General features: G+C 44.2%; 1 protein-coding gene across 1 annotated transcript in view; it reads right to left on the bottom strand.

The window, feature by feature from the left end:
• The window catches only part of PHF20L1 (PHD finger protein 20 like 1), a 255,783-nt gene that overhangs the window by 141,367 nt on the left and 94,787 nt on the right, over window positions 1-19,629 (bottom strand). Inside the window, exons 7-8 of the mRNA XM_082259569.1 lie at window positions 18,191-18,316; window positions 12,429-12,511 (exon numbers count right to left, since the gene is read on the bottom strand). Of these exons, the coding sequence (XP_082115695.1) occupies window positions 12,429-12,511; window positions 18,191-18,316 (209 nt within the window). The remainder of the gene's footprint in view (window positions 1-12,428; window positions 12,512-18,190; window positions 18,317-19,629) is intronic.

Genomic DNA, 19,629 nt, shown 5'->3' with positions numbered 1-19,629 from the left:
TTTCGCCCATTCCGTAAGTGTCTGGGAAACTAGACCAATAACAATTACTGGTCTAAATGCTGACCCTATCAGAGAGAAGATGGTGCGGGACTCTGCTTCCATCTTTCGATCCACCGGATCCTTAAAGGACGAAGTGTCCTCCACTGGGATAACCGTGGCTTTATTCAGCCTGGAAATAGGTGGATCCACCACTGGTGGTACCGTCCATTTCTTAATGATGGATTCCTCAAACGGATAGCGTCTAGCAATACGCTTGGAAATAGTAAAGGTACGTTTAGAATGCTCCCATTCTCCTTTAATCTGATTACCGAAACATTTGGGTACAGGAAAAACCTTCACCGTTTTGATGGGCTTATTAGTACCAAAAGGAATCTCTGTTTCAGTTGCCTCTGCCGGTAAAGCCTCAAGTTTTAAGGTTTCCTGCACTGCCACAACTAGTGCGTCCACCAATGCTTCTTCCTGAATTATAGCAGGAGAAGAAGCGTCCTCCTCACTGTCTGAGGGGGCTTTACCTGGGATAACAGCCTTTGCAGAGGAACCTGCAACTGCAGTGACCATCTCTGAATCAGAGTCAGAGGTGTCAGATAGTATAGGGGTAGGCGGGGGTCGCTTCCTTGACCCCCGTCCCTGACAGGCCGCCTCCACCCGAGCCACCATAGACTCCAAAATTGCTGTAAATGACTCTACACTCTGTGCACCGGCGGGTCCCGTGGCCCCCTCGAGGGAAACAGGTGGGGGAATATGTGTGGCAGGGTCCATGATAATTCGTCACTTCCTGGATAATATAATTCAAAAATAAAAAACTTTTTTTTTTTTTTTTTTTTTCAGACCCCCAGCGCCACAAAAAGCCCCTTAGTGTTACCTGCTAGGGATCCCTATCGATCGAGAGAGAGAGAGAGAGAGAGATAGACCCCCAGGCTCACCACTTGATGCTCAGAGTTTAACTGCAACAGGTTACAGCGCTGTCTTGACAAACAGGAAGTCTTTTGGCTGGCTGCCCAGGAAGAAAGGAGGCGGCTCCGCCCCTCTGCACGCCTTCCGGCGCCTCCCCTAGCTCCACGAGGTGTTTGGATCACCTCAAACATGGCCGCCCCCATGCTGGAGACACGAGGCTACGCCAAAATGGCGGCTCGTGCGATCCAGCAAAAAAAATGGCGGCGGCCTGTACTGAATAGCGGTGTGCTGCAGGGCACACAACACTCTCTCTGCATGGGGATTTGGCGTGGTTGGCGGTACCGGCCCTGGCGGACCGCATGGCCATTCGGGAGGCCTGCTAATAGCTGGAGATCTGATTAGGAAGGCAGTCTACATGTCCGTGGCTTCTGACTGGTAGGTAGCTTATTCTTATCACCGTAAGATTCCCAGAATGCCACAGATTATAATCTTTTTAACATGTATACAATTAGATTGTTAGCTCCCAAACCAAGCCTCCTGGCTTTTTGCACATAAAATCACACTCAAAGTAGGAGGATCTGTGTCATTTATAGGATAGAGAGGGACTCTATCTTACCATACAGAGAGGGGCCCGCGTTCACCACAAGACCCGTCAGGGGAAAAGGGGGAACATACTACTCACCATACCGGAACCAGGCGGGCACCAACTCCTGACAGTACCCCTCTCCACCGGGGCGGGAGGGCTGTCGACCGATATGGACGCCGTGACTCATGGTCTTTGGCGTTTCAGCGAGACGTTTAACTCGCGGGGTCAGTCCTTTAATGGGACTTTGTCGCGGCCGACCCAGCGCGGAGCTATGGCCTGCACGCGCTCGTAGGCTGAACTGGGGTGACCACCGGATCTCAACATCCAGCCCGTCGCCCAGTTCAGCTTTCTTGCTTGAAGATCTCACAGGAACACTGGAGAAAAAAAGCTGTCTAAAAAATCCTTTAAGAAAAAAATCTTGCCAGGACCTAAGATCCCAGCAAGGTATCTAGGTCCTTACTCCTAACTAGACAGAAAATAACTGATTTGCTGAGGCAGAGAGAGAGAGGATATACCCTCTGGGACTGCCCATAGGGTGTGGCCAGAGCTTTTTAATTTCCTGTCTAGTCCTGCTCCTGTGGAGGCAACATAACCCGAAGGTGGTGTATCACCGAGGACTACGTCTGTCAATGAGCGCTAGAGAAAAAAAAGGTTATCTTTTAGAACCACTTTAAATACTTCCTCAATGGATGAGAGAGAAAACAAGATTTTGTACTTACCAGTAAAAACCACTTACTTTGAGGTCACTAAAGTGAAAATAAACCCATCTATTTAACAATTAAAAAAAAAAAGAAAAAAAAAACAGGCTACATTCACACTATGGCGTTCCGGATCGCGGGGAGGAATCGCTGCGATTCTGCCCGCTATTCAAACACCATAGTGTAACGATGCCTTACATTTCTGGCATGTGCCAGGAATGTAACTGTCATATTGCTTATGCTCTCAACTAAACTGTCAAACCATCCAATGGCTGATTTCCTAACTGATCACATGTGCAACATCATGGCAGTTGGAGATTAAACAGAGGCCAAGATGGCAGCTTCCTTAACTGAAAATGATAGGAGGGCTTACTTCTGCTTTAAGGAACCCAGCGCCCCACCCTTATCTGTTATGACCAGTATTCTCATACTGCTTGCAACAAACTGAAGCATGATGAATATAGGAAGGATTACATAGGCATCAGGGACTGGTTTAAAATTGTATTGCCTAGCATCCAGTTCACTTAAGAGTAGAGCTATATAACCAGGTGTTTACTGAATCAGTTCATGTGCCCCTCAATGGACTCAAATTGAGGGATTTTACAAGTAGGTAATCAAAATAGGACTTTTTTACACAACGTAAAATCTTTTTCTTGGAGTCCATTGTGGGGCACCAGAAGGCATACACTGCCTGGTTATACTGTCTGCAGGACTGGACACTGGCAAACAAAACAAATTGCAGGCCAGCCCACGATAACCCCTCCTATTTCCAGCATGTCTCAGTTTTTGAGTCAATCAGTACCAAAAGCATGATCAACACAGAGTGGTGCGATCTGCATCCCTCAACGGACTCCATGAAAATATTTTTTGGAGGAGTACAAAAATCTTATTTTCTTTCTTGCCCACTGAGGGACACAGGAAGTCATATACTGCCAGGACGTCAAAAAGCAATACCACTAAAGGGTAGGCAACAGCAAACAAAATGCTAACAGGCCCACAAAGACAACAGATTTAGGGATTTTCTATAGCTCAAAAAGCTGCCAGAAGGGCCTTATGTCTGAGCTGGCATCAGATGAGACCTGAACAACCTTCTAGTAGAACTTAGGGAACATGTGAACATAAGTCCAGATGTCAAAACAGTAGCCTGATGCAGAAAAGCCCAAAATGCACATACAGATCTAGTTGAGTGTGCCTAAATAGGAAAGGATGGTACCTGATCCTTGAGACCATAGGTTAAAATGAAGGTCTGCCCAGGCCACTGAAAAATAGTGGAATGAGAAGCTGGTTCCCCTTTACAGAGACCAATAGGAATGAGAAAGCCAGTCTTTCCGAAGGAAGCAATGGCTAAAAGATAAACTCCAACAGCACGAATTACATCCAGGAAATGAATAGACATTTTCTGTTGAACTGGAATTAGACAAACGAAACAATACCCTAATACCCTGGTTGAGGTAAAAAGCCTAAACTACCTTCGGTAAGAAGGAAGTTCTGGGCCCTAACACCATCTTTTCCTTGTACAAGACCAAAAGGTGTTTTTATTTATTTATTTTTTTTTACAACAAAGTCATGAACTCAGTGGTGATATCAAGAAATGCAGCCATATTTGTAAGAGTGGAAAGAAGAATATCTCCAATAGGTTCAAAAGGTGGTTTTTGAAGCACTGAGAGCACCGAATTTAGATCCCACAGAGTTACAAAGGAGCGAACAGGGGGAGCCATACGAGAGGCACCCAAGCACAAAGTTGTTGAGCAAAAAATGGGAAGCTAGTGGTGTCTGGACAAGATCACAAGAGCAGAGACCTGACCCTTACTGAAGGCCTAGGGCCAAATACCAAACTATAACAAGGTAAGGATATATCCAACTGAGAATTTCCTGGGTTTAAAACCTCTCACCTCATCCCAAGCAAGGTATGCAATTCAGGTACGGTGGTAGACCTTGTGGGAGGTAGTCTTCCTAGCTTGCAGCATTGTGGGGGGAAAAAAAAAAAACTAAGATGCATCTGTCCCTCAGAACCTGTGGTTCCACAGCCATGTCTAAGCCAGCAACTGTGAAGAAGGATGGCAAATATGTCCTAAAGACAGAAGATCCAGACAATCTGAAAAAGGGTAAGGAGCATCCGCCCAGGGTATTATCAGGTAAGAGTGCAACATCCCAGACGACGTTTTTTGATGACGAAACGCATCGGCGACTCCAGACATAACGTCCACACGCCCCCTTACTGAGCCGGCCTACTGCCTTTCTACCGCTTTCTATGCTGACTGGATACACACGGGATGCCGCGGTCGGATCTTCAGCTGCCATATATATGTGCCTGCTTGTTTCGTACCATTATCAACACGGAGTGACTAAGAGGAATTGATCGTTCCATGGTACTATCCACTTTCCCTTGGATTCATTGAGTTTTATGTGAAACATCCCTTTGCTTGGTGAGGCTTTCTCATTCATTTGAGTAGCCATGGCGCTCTGGTAAGCTGCTCCCATTACTTGTGTGCTGTGGTGTCCCCATCCCACACATCCCCTGGGTGTCACAGGAAGGATCGCTTTCACAGTATTTTCACTTGGATCTATTTTGGACTTTCACCATAAATTTCTTTTTTATTGCTTTTTTGGGATTTTATTCACTATATTTTCCTTGGACATTTTTTTCATCCCTCTTGATGATGATTCATTGTCAGTGTATCATTTACTCATGTTATATTATTTTAGCGCTACACTTTTTTACCAAAATTGGTCCTAAAGACAGAAGATCCAGACAATCTGGAAGAGCCTAAGGAGCATCTGCCAGGGTCTTATCAGGTAAGAGTGCAACATCCATCTAGACCAATGGAGAGCTATGAGGATAACCCATATGCCCTTCAGGTTTAAAGGTCACTTAGACAGTGGGCAAATCAGAAAGAGAATATGCAGCCAGAGGCACAGGAGTGCACCGGTGACTTCTGAAGTCAGCAAAAAGATATACTATTTCGCCTATAAAATCCTGCATGATTACAGGAAAATCCTCCTTGTAAGGAACAGAGGAGACAGCACTCGGTACAGCAGCGTTGCTACCCTGTGTCTAAACTCAGACATGTTACAACCAAGAGGTAGGAAGGCAACAAAGCTCAAGGTATGAGGCAGGGCTTCAGATACTTACTGATAACCCAACAACTGCTAGTAGGCACAGGGTCAGGCGGTGGGAGGTGATCCAAATCACTGTAGACAGGCAATAGGAACAGACTTTAGAAGTTCCACATGGCTTTTGCAAGCCAGAGCAGGAGCAGGAAGATGCTTCCTTAATGCTGAATGATTGGAAGGCAGAACATGACACTTCACACACTGAAGTCAGCAATAAATCCCTAAGTGTTAACACCTTCCATGGTAAATACAAAGGGAAGAAGGAAATTTGAAGGCGCTCTATTGAGCAAATACGAGGTATCCCCTGATGCTCACCCCATACTGCCTACTCACAAACCTGGAAAATTCTCCATAGCTAACTTTTATTGGCAGGAAATTGCCACAAGCGGACCCAGTGTGCAAAGGTTACATTTCAAGATAGCCCTGCAATGTCCAGTCCAGTGGGATCCAGGTAAGGCAGTCCAAAGTCGGATTGAGGAAGGGCTGATCTGGATAGCTGCCATGTAGAGACCAGCTCAAGCAGCAATGTAGTCAGGAATCTTGATTAAAACAAAAAATCTTGTAAAACATGGATAGATGTCCATCTTAGGACACCAGCAAAAAATAAAAAAACATACTGGAAGCAGTAGAGGTTATCCTGAGCTGGTATACATTTTTTTTTTTTTTATTTGCCTGTGTCCAATATTCCATTAGGTGGCAGTATAACCTAGCAGTCAGATACTCTATTATTTCACGCCCCCTGATGACGTCAGGATTTGACGAAACAGGTAGGGGACCGGTAACGTCCGCCCTGTGATCACCTTGCAGCGTTCTTCTGCCTTCGATCAGAGGTTACCAGGCTAAAGCTACCACACTGTCCACTTTCGAGTCCCCCACAGGATATTGACCTTTGATGCCTGTTTTTATCGATCAAAATGTGAGTGTTACATTGGCTTTTCCTACATTAAAGTGCTTGTGTTTGAGTATACTGCACCATGAGGAGTCTTTTCTTCTTTTATATGCCATTGGATCTATTATCACCCCCATGAGAGGATCGATTTTGAGCATGCAGAGGCATTTCCTGTTGGAGGAGATTTCATTTTTGTTCATCTACCGTGGTGTGTGAGGAGTCCTTGTCATAAGCGCATTAAGATCCCTGTAATGGGGATCTTATGGTTTTGGTAAAAGGCCATTAATGTTGGTGTTTGGTGGAGGTCACATCTTCTAATTCATCACCTATATCTTCGACTTCTTATTGGATTCCTTTCCCCCATGGACTTTTCTCATATCGTTTTACAGTCTACTTTGATGTATTGTGCAAATCATTACTGTCTTTAGTGACTGATTTTGTGATTGTCATATCAAGCGCTGCATACTTTGTTTTCATTTCCAGTAATGGGGAAAACATAAGGGAGACCATAGTCAATACTGGTAATTAGTCATTTGCCCTCGTATTACATTTTTGAGGACAGCTTCCACAGTTCAGGTCCTCTTTAAACCTAGGATTTCATTTTAATTGCTACGGAATGGATTTAGTCTGAGTCTTGCATAGCTGCTGTACATTAAAGCACAATAAAGGCTGTGAAAAGATGATATCCATCATGTTCCATCCAGTTCAGAGGATGGAAAAACAAAATCTTCTATATCACAATGGAAGAAACAAATTCTTTGCTGACCTCAGTTTAATTCCTTGGATGAAAATATCCCTTTCTTAGTCTTTAATAATCCACTCATTTATAAAATTCCATCATTTTTGACATTACTACCTCAAGCAGTAAAGCAGTCCACAGCTTTGCAACTGATCTCTGTTCCAGTATTCAGTAAGTCACTGTCCTAAAAAGAATTATGCAGGTCGTAAGTTCCATTATCACTAGTTATTTACATGTGCTGGGTTGATGACTCATGACTGAAGCAACATAAATGATAAAAGGAACTTGAGCCTCTGAAAATCTCCCATACTTCGATTCGACCCTGACATAGTTCATTCACCCCACTTAACCACTTAAGCCCCGGAAGATTTTACCCCCTTCCTGACCAGGGCCTATTTTGCGATTCGGCACTGCGTGACTTTAACGGACAATTGCGCGGTCGTGCGACGCTGTACCTAAACGAATTTGACGTCCTTTTTTTCCCACAAACAGAGCTTTCTTTTGGTGGTATTTGATCACCTGTGCGATTTTTTGATCATGCGCTATAAACAAAAAAGGAGCGTCAATTTTGCAAAAATAACAATATTTTTCAAATTTTTTATATGAAATTCCCCCAAAAAAAATGTAAAAATCAAAATTTTTTAACATTTTCGGCCAATTTAATTTATGCTACATATGTTTGGTAAAAAAAAAAAAAAAAAAAAAAAAAAAAAAAAAAAATCGCAAAAAGCGTATTTTGATTGGTTTGCGCAAAAGTTATCGCGTTTACTAACAAAGGGAAAGATTTTTGTCATTTTTGTTGTTTTTTTTTTTAACGGTTTAACGCGTAATGGCGGCGATCTGCGATTTTTTTGCGGTACCACGACATTGCGGCAGACAGATCGGACCCTTGACTGACATTTTTGACACTTTTGGGGTTACCAGTGACATTTCTACAGTAATCAGTGCTATACATATGCACGGTTACTGTAAAATTACACTGGCAGTGAAGGGGTTAACTTTTTTTTTTTTTTGAGAGGGAGGGGTTATGTGTGTCTCTAGGGGCGTGATTCTAACTGTGATTGGCTGTGGCTTGAGGTGTAGGAACAGTGATCAACGGTCCTACATAGTAGAACCGTATGATCACTATTCCTACACAGGGGAGAATGACAGGTGGCTTGTTTACATCAGCCGCCTGCCTTTCTCCCTCTGCACCGACGATCGCTGAGTGACCGGCGGACATCGGGTCTGCCGGTCACACGCGCGGAGGGGTCCGTGACCGCGCGGGAGCGTGCCTCGGCGGCGCGCGCTCGCTCCCCAGAGCCTCACAGGCTAGTGACGTATATATACGTCACTTTGCCTGTGAGGGGCTGACCGCCGCAGTATATGTACTTGCGGCGGTCGGCAAGTGGTTAAGCACTAGCCCGTATAAACCCCCTTTGTTACTAAACCATCTTTCAGTGGTGATAGTTTACCGATCCCTCACGCAACACTGTGTCCAAATTACCCTTGTATACATGTTTGATAGAACTGAGCTTTCTTCTGCTGGTATTTGATAACCACTGGGTCCTCCTACACAACCACATCATCCATTCAAAGAGATCTGTGAATCGGGAGACCACAAGCCCCAGCTGCCACCACAGCAGAGGGACTCCTAGTTCTCAATGGAGCACAATTGCAGTGGTGTTACCACACTTTTAGTGCTTTGATACTTCCTCCAGCCCCGGGACCGAAGATCCTAACATCAAAATCGACCTGTGGCTGAATAGTTTGCAAGAGCCTGTACATTGCACCCGCAGTCCACAGATTACAGTTGCAGTGCTTTGCAGGCTTATTTAAAAAATAAAAAAGGAACACTATTTTAATCATTATGGGTGCATTTATAATCTTGAATGTGTCATTTATTCTCCGTCAACAAAACTATTGCACTTTATATTTATAATTTTATATATGGTTTACTGTTTCTGTAATTGATTGTACCATATTTTATTGTGATATTAAGAATTTTTTTTATATTACACCACCACACTTTAATATTTTTAGGCAGCGACCATTTATCGAATATTGACCACACAGTCAATATTTCTGAGGTAGGCCGCAGCCAACCAATTCCTCCATAAGCGCGGAAATCTCCACTTTGCATTTATAATCTTATTTGCAAGCGGTGGAATATTCATGTATATGTACAGATTATACACAGAGAGCAGAAGAGGTGATGGAGTTATTGTACCTTTAATATACAGTGGTAGGATAGAGATGATGGAGTTTAGTGTGCATATGTGCAGGATAAGGGAGGTGTAGTTGTTAATATACAGGCCTTATGTAATCATAATATAAAGTTTAAAATTATCCCACAACCAATGAATACCTTGAATATTTGCTGCTGGAATTAATAAATAATTAAATTATTATTTCCTGCTTCCTCCCTCTCCTTGGTTGTAAAAGGAAGGGATGGGCCCTAAGATGTAAACACTACACTGTTTACATCTGGGATTGTTGTGATTGGTAATCACAGCAATCACAAGATACAAAGCCACTCAGATCGGCTCTGTACACTGTGTCTGACGTGAGCTATGTGAGGGCGGCTGACTTCACAGCCATTTAAAGGTGCACTGGCAGTCCAAGAGTCATTCTGACCTTGCATTTATAAAAGAGTGCGCAGAAATAAGCATCTACTACTTATTCATTTAAAGGCATCTGGCGGTGGTAAAGTGGTCAAACAATTTAACCACAGCTCCAGAAGGTTCACCCCCCTTCCCGACCAGGCCATTTTTTGCGATACTGCACTGCGCTGCTTTAACTGACAATTCTACAGACGTGCAACGCTGTACCCAAATAAAATCAATGCCCTTTTCCCCCCCACAAACAGAGCTTTCTTTTAGTGGTATTTGATCACCTCTGCGGTTTTTAGTTTTTGCACTATAAACAAAAAAGTACCGACAATTTTGAAAAAAAAATATATATATATTTTTTACTTTCTGCTATAAAACACATCCAATAAAAAAAAATGTAAAAACATCTAATTTCTCCATCAGTTTAGGCCAATATGTATTCTACAATAAGTGTATATTGATTGGTTTGTGCAAAAGTTGTAGTGTCTACAAACTATGGGATATATTTATGGAATTTTTTTTTTTTTACTAGTAATGGCGGCGATCAGCAATTTTTTGTGGTGACACTAAGAGACACTTTTTGAGGACCATTGACACCAATACAGTGATCAGTGCTAAAAGAAATGTACTAATGACATGGGCAGGAAAGGGGTTAACATCAGGGGCGATTAAAGAGTTTTAAATGTGTTCCCTGGGAGTGCTTTCCTACTGTGTGGTGGATGGCTTAACTGAAGGAAGACAGAGATCCGTGTTCCTGCTTAGCAGAAACACATCTCTGTGTACCTTTCCAGCAGAATGGCGATCTGCCTTGTTTACATAGGTAGACTGCCAATTCTGCCTCTCTCGAAACGATCGCCGAGTTTGTCCGCCGGATCTGCTGACTGCCTCCCGCTGTGTCCAATCGCAGCACGACTCCGGAGGCGCGCCCCAGAGCCGAAGAAGAAAATCACATACAGGTACGCGATTTCGGACTTAGGGGCCGCCCTGCCACAGTATATGTATGGAAAAAAAAAAAAAACATACTCGCCTCCTAGGTGGCAGCAGCACCGATTTTAGCTGCAGCTGTCCACTATCGCCCCTATGATCGCTCAGTTCTCAGTAATGAGCCTGCAGAGAGCCGGTGACTAAGTGACCGACTCTCTGCTCTGCCAATCTAGTGCTCACTGAAGCACTGGGCTGTGGTGGTGGGGGGGGGGGGGCAGAGCGGCTGACTCAGTCTTTAAATCAGCCGAGGCAGCTGTCAGTCCAAGCTTCTCGGCAGATCCAGACCATATGGTGGGGATCTTTTCAGAGCCTGGGTGGGCTCTGTGACTTCAGCTGGCAGCAGACTTTAACCCACTGTTGGCTAAAAACAGGTCACAGGAGTGCAGAACTAACTGCAGTTCTTTGATTCACAGGAGTATGAAACAAACCTCTTGTTTAGTATGGTTTGGTTGATAGCAAGTTGAATCAAATTCTGGCCCTTTATCGCTCAGGAACCCCAGTGATGAGATATCCTAGCACCTATTTGTAGTTCTGCCTATTGCCTAGGCTACTGGAAAGGAAACTGATGGCAACACAATTTCCAACAGATTTTCTGTAAAGTCAATCAGTTGGATGTACAGTCAAAGCGAGACAGCCCTAGGGGGCAGAGTGGAGTCACAAAATACAGTGGAGTAATATTACCACAATCATTTCTTACAGACCCACTAAAGTGAGTAATTCCATCCACAGGTGTCCACAAAACACTAAAATATTTGTTTTTAGGCAGAGTTGGCTTTCTAATGACAACATCCTAAGATTGACCTTGCAGGGGCTCACGTAGATAAAAAAATATATGGTTGCTGCCCATCACTGCTCCCATTGTACTAAAAGATAATGAAATTCGTTTTTTTTTTTTTTTTTTTTTTTTTTAGTTAAAATGGGCAATTTTTTAATAAATAAGGCCCTTTCTATCTAGGGTCCCTCTATAAAAGACATATACATAAAGGTAAATAAACAGTAAAAATATTTTTCCCCACAATTGTTGCAACTTGAGAGCCTTAAAGAAATATTAAGGGCAATTCTTTTTTTTCTTTTAAATAACAAAGATGTTATACTTACTTGCTCTGTGTAATGGTTTTGCACAGAGCAGCCCTGATCTTCCTCTTCTTGGGCCCCCTGCCCAGAGCTCTTAGCTCCTCCCTCCTGCCAAGTGCCCCTCCAGAGCAAGCAGCTTCCAATGGATCACCCAAGCAGGCTCGCTCCTGAGCCTCTGCTCTGTGTGTCCATTTGTACTTGGAGCTGCGGCTCGGTCCCGCCTCCTCTCTCTTCAGCCTATGAGGAGGGAGAGTCCCCAGAGATCCAAGCTTTTGTGCGCATTGCTGGATCACCATGGGGCTCAGGTAAGTATAAGGGGTGCTTGCAGCAGAGACAAGGTTTCTAGCCTTCATGCATAGAATGCATGAAAGTAAAAAACCTTGAGCCTTCAGAACCACTTTAATGATGTGTTTATTATATAATCACTCTAATTTTTCTGCACATTTTTTTTCCCTAAAACGTATTTATCAGTGACCACTAGATAAAAATAAGAGTGGCTGTAGCAGGTGGGTGGAGCTGGGAATTTAGGTGCAGAGACCTCTCTGCCAGAGACCCTGAGAGAAACCAGGATCTATTCAAACCTGAATTACTACTTCTGTGTGGACTCACCCTTTAGATAACAGTGCAGGAAACAAAATCCTAAAGGTGGGAATCCCTTTAAACAAAAGCAGTACAGGAGAGATAACAAGAGTCTGGACAACACAAAGACAGCTAAATAACACTGCCTTTCCCCTTGTGCAGTTGAAAAGTTTTGTAGCAGAACAGGCACTAGTTTTAGCTTTAGCTTGAGTAAGTAACAGCCCTGATGTAGGTCCCTGCTGGGATCTTGTAAAAGAATGACACTTTCCCAATTTCATACCTCCTCCAGCTTTGATGGCTTTTGAGTGGCTTGTGCCTTCTTTTCTGCATTATCCAATACAACAGCTTTGGACGCCAATAAACCTTAACAATGAAGAAAGATAGATTAGGCAATAACACAAGTAAGAGGAAGGCACTTGAGACTACTTTACTTATACTTTATATATATTTTTTACGGTGTTACAGCACTAGGAGGCAATTAAAGAGGAAGAAAACCCTAACTATGCGCCCCCACCTCTCTATTTTGCCTAACAAAAAAAAAAAAAATCTGTTTACTTACCGAATGTTAAACCCCTTCTGTCTGGTCATGTGATCCCACAGCTCTGACTCCCCTGGTCTGGTCATGTGATCCCACAGCTCTGACTCCCCTGTGTGAATGAGCGGCTGCTGCAGGGAAGAGGAGGGAGTGCCGACAACGGCTGGGCTATGGGAGCCTATGGGTGACGTCACGATTGCCAGGATTCAGAGTTGTTGTCAAGCACTCCTTTACACAGAGCTTGAGGATCATGTGTTAGTCTTGGAGCAGATAACAAATAGGTAAGTATATTAATCTTTTTTAACCACTTCTCGCAAACCGACGTACCTGTACGTTGTCTTGAAGAAGTGATTGAACCGGGGTGATGCCTGCAGCTAGAGGCATAATATTGGTTCTGTTTTTTAGAGCCGGCGGTCAGCTTTATGGTGATAACAATCGATACGGCTCAGCAGCCACTCGGCCATTATCACAAGAAGCGGGAGGGGACATCCCCCCTCCCGCCGCCTTCCACCGCTCTGCCTAGGTCTCCCATCCCACCGGGGGGGGGGGGGGGGGATGGAGACCCGAGCGACCAGCCTGCACATCCGCCGGCTGGTCAGAGTCCCGAGCGAAACCTGGTTTGGCTTCCATCGGGTCTGTGATGAAGTAACCCGGAAGCGACGTCACTTCTGGTTTACTCAGCTGCCAAAGGTGCAGATTTAAAAAAAAAAAAAAAGATTTTGGCATTTTGAATACTTTTAAGTGCAAAGAAGGGATTTGGGGTCTTTTAGACTTCAGATTCCTCCATAAAGAGTACCTGTCACTGCCTATTAAGGTCACAAGAGATTTTTCAATTTCTTGTGACGGCAATAAAAGTGATCACATTTTTTTTTTTTTAAAGGAATAATGAAAAAAATGAAAAGTAAAATAAATAGAAACACAAAATTTTTTTTAAAGCGCCCCGTCCCTGTGTGCTCGTGCACCCAAGAAAACGCATACGTAAGTCGCGCCCGCAAATGTAAACTGTGTTCAAATCACACATGTGAGGTATTGCCACAACCTTCAGAGCGAGAACAATAATTCTAGCAAAAGACCTCCTCTGTAACTCTAAACTGGTAACTGTAAAAATCTTTTAATGCGTTGCCTATGGAGATTTTGAAGTACCGTTTGTCACCATTCCACGAGTGTGCGCAATTTTAAACCGTAACAGGTTAAGTATCTATTTACTCGGCGTGACATCTTTCACAATATACAAAAAAATTGGGCTAACTTTACCGTGTAGTTTTTTTTTTTTTATTTAGTGAAGTGTATTTAAAAAAAAAAAAAAAAACCTTGTTCGGAAACCCTGACTTTGCCCCGGGCGTTCTTGTGGTGAACAAACAAGGGTTTGCTGCGAATAGCGGATATCTGTGACCACAGGGGTCTTTTCACCAAACGGGTCTTGATGGAAAAGTTGCACATGCCAGAGTCCAAATGCTATCACTATGCTCAAATTATGCACTACGTCAAGACTCTGCAACGCGGGTCTGACCTTGCTTGCAGAACCCGTATGGAATTCTTGTGTGAACCATTTGATAAACTTAGGGGCCACATTTCTCAAATATATGCTATCCTGACATCCTCTGATTCAGGAAAATTAAGTTATATGGGGGCTTGGGAGGAGGACCTGCAGGAGACTTTGGACCTGGCGGATTGGCATAAGTTAGCTACCGCTGCCTCTAGGTCCCTTATCAATACATCTATCATTGAGGCAAATTATAAGGTTCTCCTGCGGTGGTATATGGTTCCTACACGATTGGCGGCATATGTCCCGGGGGCTTCTCCGCTATGCTTTAGAGGCTGCGGCCAACAGGGGACGGCCTATCATGTGTGGTGGGTTTGTCCAAAAGTATGGCGTTACTGGATACAAATCTGTAATCTTATCTATTCTTTGACCCACGTGAACCTGCGGAAGTCCCAGCGACAGGCGTTGCTAGGGGAGGCGGTGACGGACGCCCCCAAAGCAGCCAAATTGCTTATACGATTTATTTTTGTGGCAGCGAGAATAGTGATAGCATGGTCCTGGCGATCAGCAACAATACCTCTCGAAATGTTTAGAGCAAAATTGACTTGGCTGATGATTAATGAACGTTTATCTGCTGTACTGAACGATAGGGTGAAGCTGTTCGAGAAGGTTTGGCACCCATGGCTGCGATATGTGGAGGGGAACCCCCGGGCCGACTTGGGTTGAATGGTGCCTCTTGGGCTTTTTGGGCCCCTCTGGGGGTGGAGTAGGCTTTCACACGTGCTCTCCCTGGGGGTTGCCCCCTAATTACACCAGGTGAGCTTATCTGCACAGTTTATGAGTCTCTCATCCCATCCCTCTTTCCCCCCTTCTCTCTCTTTCCTTTTCTCTTTATCTTTTCTTTCCTTTTGTCTTTCCCCTCTTCCCCCTTATTGTTTTGAGGGTGGGGTTTTTTGGGGTGGGGGGGGGGTGGGTATTCTGTGATTGCTCTCATCGTGTTTACCATATCCCCACATTGCATTATGGTGTTCTACGAGGCGGACGGTCCCTGTTACTATGGACTTTTTGATACTGTCAGTTTATAATGCTATTCCCTGTATTTGGGCTCCTTCCGTGCCCTTTCCAACGATTCCCCCCCTCTTCCTTTTTTTTTACTTGTAGTGTATTTTATTACGAAAACTTTCTAATAAAAATTGAAAAAATAAATAAATAAATAAAAACCTGCGTTTGAAAGACCGCTGCGCAAAAATCGTGTGACATAATATTGCAACAAATGACATTTTATTCTCCAGATTCTTTGCTATAAATATTATATATATATATATATATATATATATATATAATGTTTGGGGGGTTCTAAGTAATGTTCTAGCAAAAAACACAGATCGGTGTCAGAAATAGGCTTGGTCTTTAAGTGGTTAAAAAGATTAAAGTGGTTAAGACACTACTTTAAAATGATCTATTCCACTGTAATATTAACACAAAGTGCACCTGTGCCTGTCTTATAGAAAAAATTTGCCAATCTCTACCTATATCAGAGGGGCTCCCAGCGATCAGCTGATCCCTTGGCTCTCTTCTCTGCCCGGCTGACAGCTCCAGTGGGCGTTGCCGAACACTGCCGCTGATGTCAGCAATCACTGGGAGCCGCTCTGATATAGGTACAGATCTGCATATTTTTTCTATAACACAGGCACAGGAGCACTTTGTGTTACATTACAGAGTGGAGGGGATTATTGTAGAATAAAAATGAGAGCAGCAGGAGTGGAGGGGCGGGCGCTGACACAAAAGACAGGCAGGAAGGGGAGGGGGGAGGAGGACACAGGAGACAGAGAGAAGAGCTGTGGATTACAGAGGCATGTACACTGACCATGGTGTCAGGGCTCAGCAGCCAAGATATACTGTGGTCAGTTTACAGGGTGGAGGGTAGAAACTGGCAGGATCAGCCAGGTTTTTTAGGTGATACGGGGTGCCAAATGACAAAGCACAAGCACTGTGCTGCATAACATGCTTTAAGAAAACAGTATCTGTATTTATTTTTTCAGGGTTTTATTCCACTTCAACTATTTTGAGCACTCAGGTCATTGAAGTAAAGATGTTTAAGGCAAATTTAGCAGCATCAGTATGCATTAGTTAGCTTGATTATACAGCACCCCTCACATTTTTGTAATTATTTTATTATATCTTTTCATGTGACAATACTGAAGAAATGATACTTTGTTACAATGTAGTGAGTGTACAGCTTGCATAACAGTAAATTTGCTGTCCCCTTCAAAATCACTCAACACGCAAACATTTAGGTTTAAACCGCTGGCAACAAAAGTGAGTACACCCCTAAGTGAAAATATCAGAATTGAGCCCAATTAGCCATTTTCCCTCCCCGATGTCATGTGACTGGTCCGTGTTACAAGGTCTCGGGTGTGAATGGGGAGCAGGTGTGTTAAATTTTATGTTATCGCTCTCACTCTCTCATACTGGTCACTGGAAGTTTAACATGGCACCTCATGGCAAAGAACTCTGAGGATCTGAAAAAAATAATGATTGCTCTACATGAAGATGGCCTAGGCTATAAGAAGATTGCCAAGACCCTGAAACTGAGCTGCAGCACGGTGGCCAAGACCATACAGCGGTTTAACAGGACAGGTTCCACTCAGAACAGGCCTCACCATGGACGACCAAAGACGTTGAGTGCACATGCTCAGAGTCATATCCAGAGGTACTCTTTGGGAAATAGACGTATAAGTGCTGCCAGCATTGGTGCAGAGGTTGAAGGGGTGGGGGGTCAGCCTGTCAGTGCTCAGACCATACGCCGCACACTGCACCAAATTGGTCTGCATGGCTGTCATCCCAGAAAGAAGGCTCTTCTAAAGATGATGCACAAGAAAGTTTGCAAATAGTTTACTGAAGACAAGCAGACTAAGGACATGGATTACTGGAACCACGTCCTGTGGTCCGATGAGACCAAGATAAACTTATTTGGTTCAGATTGTGTAAAGAGTGTGTGGCGGCAACCAGGTGAAGAGTACGAAGAAAGTGTGTCTGGCCTACAGTCAAGCATTGTGATGGGAGTGTCATGGTCTGGGGCTGCATGAGTGCTCCCGGCACTTGGGAGTTACAGTTCATTGAGGGAACCATGAATGCCAACATGTACTGTGACATACTGAAGCAGAGAACGATCCCCTCCCTTCGGAGACTGGGCCGCAGGGAAGTATTCCAACATAACGACCCCAAACACACCTCAAAGACAACAACTGCCTTGCTAAAGAAGCTGAGGGTAAAGGTGATGGACTGGCCAAGCATGTTTCCAGACTTAAACCTTATTGGGCATCTGTGGGGCATCCTCAAACAGAGGGTGGAGGAGATTAAGGTCTCCAACATCCACCAACTCCATGATATCATCATGGAGGAGTGGAAGAGGATACCGGTGGCAACCTGTGAAGCTCTGGTGAACTCCATGCCCAAGAGGGTTAAGGCAATGCTGAACAATAATGGTGGTCACACACAATATTGACACTTTGGGCCCAATATGGACATTTTTACTTAGGGGGTGTACTCACTTTTGTTGCCAGCTGTAAAGACATTAATGGCTGTGTGTTGAGTTATTTTGAGGGGACAGAAAATTTATACTGTTATACAGATAGAAAAGATAGAATAAAATATTTACAAAAATGTGAGGGGTATACTCACTTGCAGTGAATGTTTGATTGTCACAATTAACTGCTTTATAAAAAGAACCCCTATGATTATTTACCCACCTAAAAGTTACATTTTTGGAACATATTAGAATAAGGAAAAAGAAAGTTGGGAGAGCCATGAAGAAAGACAGAGAGAGAGAGAGAGAGACGTGAGAGCTAGGAAGGAGGACAGAGAGAGACGGGAGAGCTAGGAAGGAGGAAAGAGACGGGAGAGCTAGGAAGGAGGACAGAGAGAGACAGGAGAGCTAGGAAGGAGGACAGAGACAGGAGAGTGCAGGGAGAGACAGAGGGGCAGGAAAACAAGAACGCCAGAGAGACAGTGGAAGAGATACCTGTAATTATATTTAGCCGGGCACGTTTTGCTTGGAAGGTGCTAGTCTGGCTCATTTTCCTTTTAAGTATCAGATCATCAACTCTTTGTTGTGTGGGCAACTTCGAGACCTCTCCCAAAGTAATTTCTAATTTCAAGAGATAATAGGAATATTCTGTTAGAGAGACATAGCTATTGTAAAAATCACAAACATGATAAGCCGTATTAAAGACCAACTTCATGGAGAGTGTGGAAGGGATAACGGAATTTTTGTAAAATCTTACCTGTAAAATTCCTTTCTCTGAGTCCTCCGACAGTCGCCGCCTCTTCATATTCGTCACATATGGGGTATTAGACTTTGCTCCGAAGGAGTAGCTAGGCAACAGAATATGTTAACAATAAAGCTTTAACATATCCCACCCTCAAGGGGTGGTCCCCTCAGTCAATACCCTCCTACTTCCTGCAACCATATCTCAGTTTTAGTGGAATAGCAGTAGAGTATACATTCAAACCCCAAAGAGGGGCGGGGGCGGCGACTGTCGGGAGGACTCAGAGAAAGGAATTTTACAGGTAAGATTTTACAAAAATTCCGTTTTCTCTTACGTCCTCCGACAGTCGCCGCCTCTTCATATTCGTCACATATGGGGACGTCCCAAAGCAGTGCAAACATGAGGGGTGGGAAACGCATCCGCGCTGAAAGGCAACGCAGTCTCCACATCAAAGAAAGGAACCTTACCAAAGGAAGGAAACCAGCTGGGCAACAGCAAAAATAAGTGCTCAACAGGAGCAACAACCCAGGAAAAGACAAAAAAACCAGGGGATACAAAAAACTATCCCAACAGCCAGGAGTCCCCAACAAGGGACCCTATGGAACAGCCGCACTAAGAACCTTGCGGCCAAAGGAAGCATCCGCCGATGCCTGAACATCTACTTTGTAGAATTTTGTGAAAGTGTGTACGGTCGACCAAGTCGCCGCCTTACACACCTGGGCTACAGAAGCCCCATGACGGCAGGCCCAAGACGTACTCAGTGATCTAGTAGAGTGCGCCTTCACAGGCACAGGGGGAACCTTCCCCTGCAAGGCATAGGCCTGTTCAATGGTCTGCCTGATCCATTTGGCAATGGTAGAGGCGGAAGCCGCCATGCCCTTCCGAGGACCCTCTGGAAGAACAAACAAGGAGTCAGTCTTACGAAAAGACTCAGTCGATTTAAGGTAAACCCTTATCGCCCGAACAACATCCAGAGAGTGCAATCTCACCTCCTTCGGATGTTTAGGCTTCGTGCACAACGAAGGCAAAACAATATCCTCGTTAAGATGGAATTCCGAAACTCGTTTCGGTAGAAAAGAAGGATTAGGTCGCAAGACCACCTTATCCAAATGAACAACCAGGTACGGAGACTTGCAGGACAAAGCCGCCAGTTCCGACACTCTGCGAGCCGAAGTGATCGCCACCAAAAAGG

The sequence above is a fragment of the Pelophylax lessonae genome (genome assembly GCF_965119305.1).
Source record: "Pelophylax lessonae genome assembly, chromosome: 5".
Lineage (NCBI taxonomy): Eukaryota > Metazoa > Chordata > Amphibia > Anura > Ranidae > Pelophylax > Pelophylax lessonae.
The sequence above is the reverse complement of the archived record's forward strand: the minus strand, read 5'-3'. Positions and strand labels throughout refer to the sequence as shown.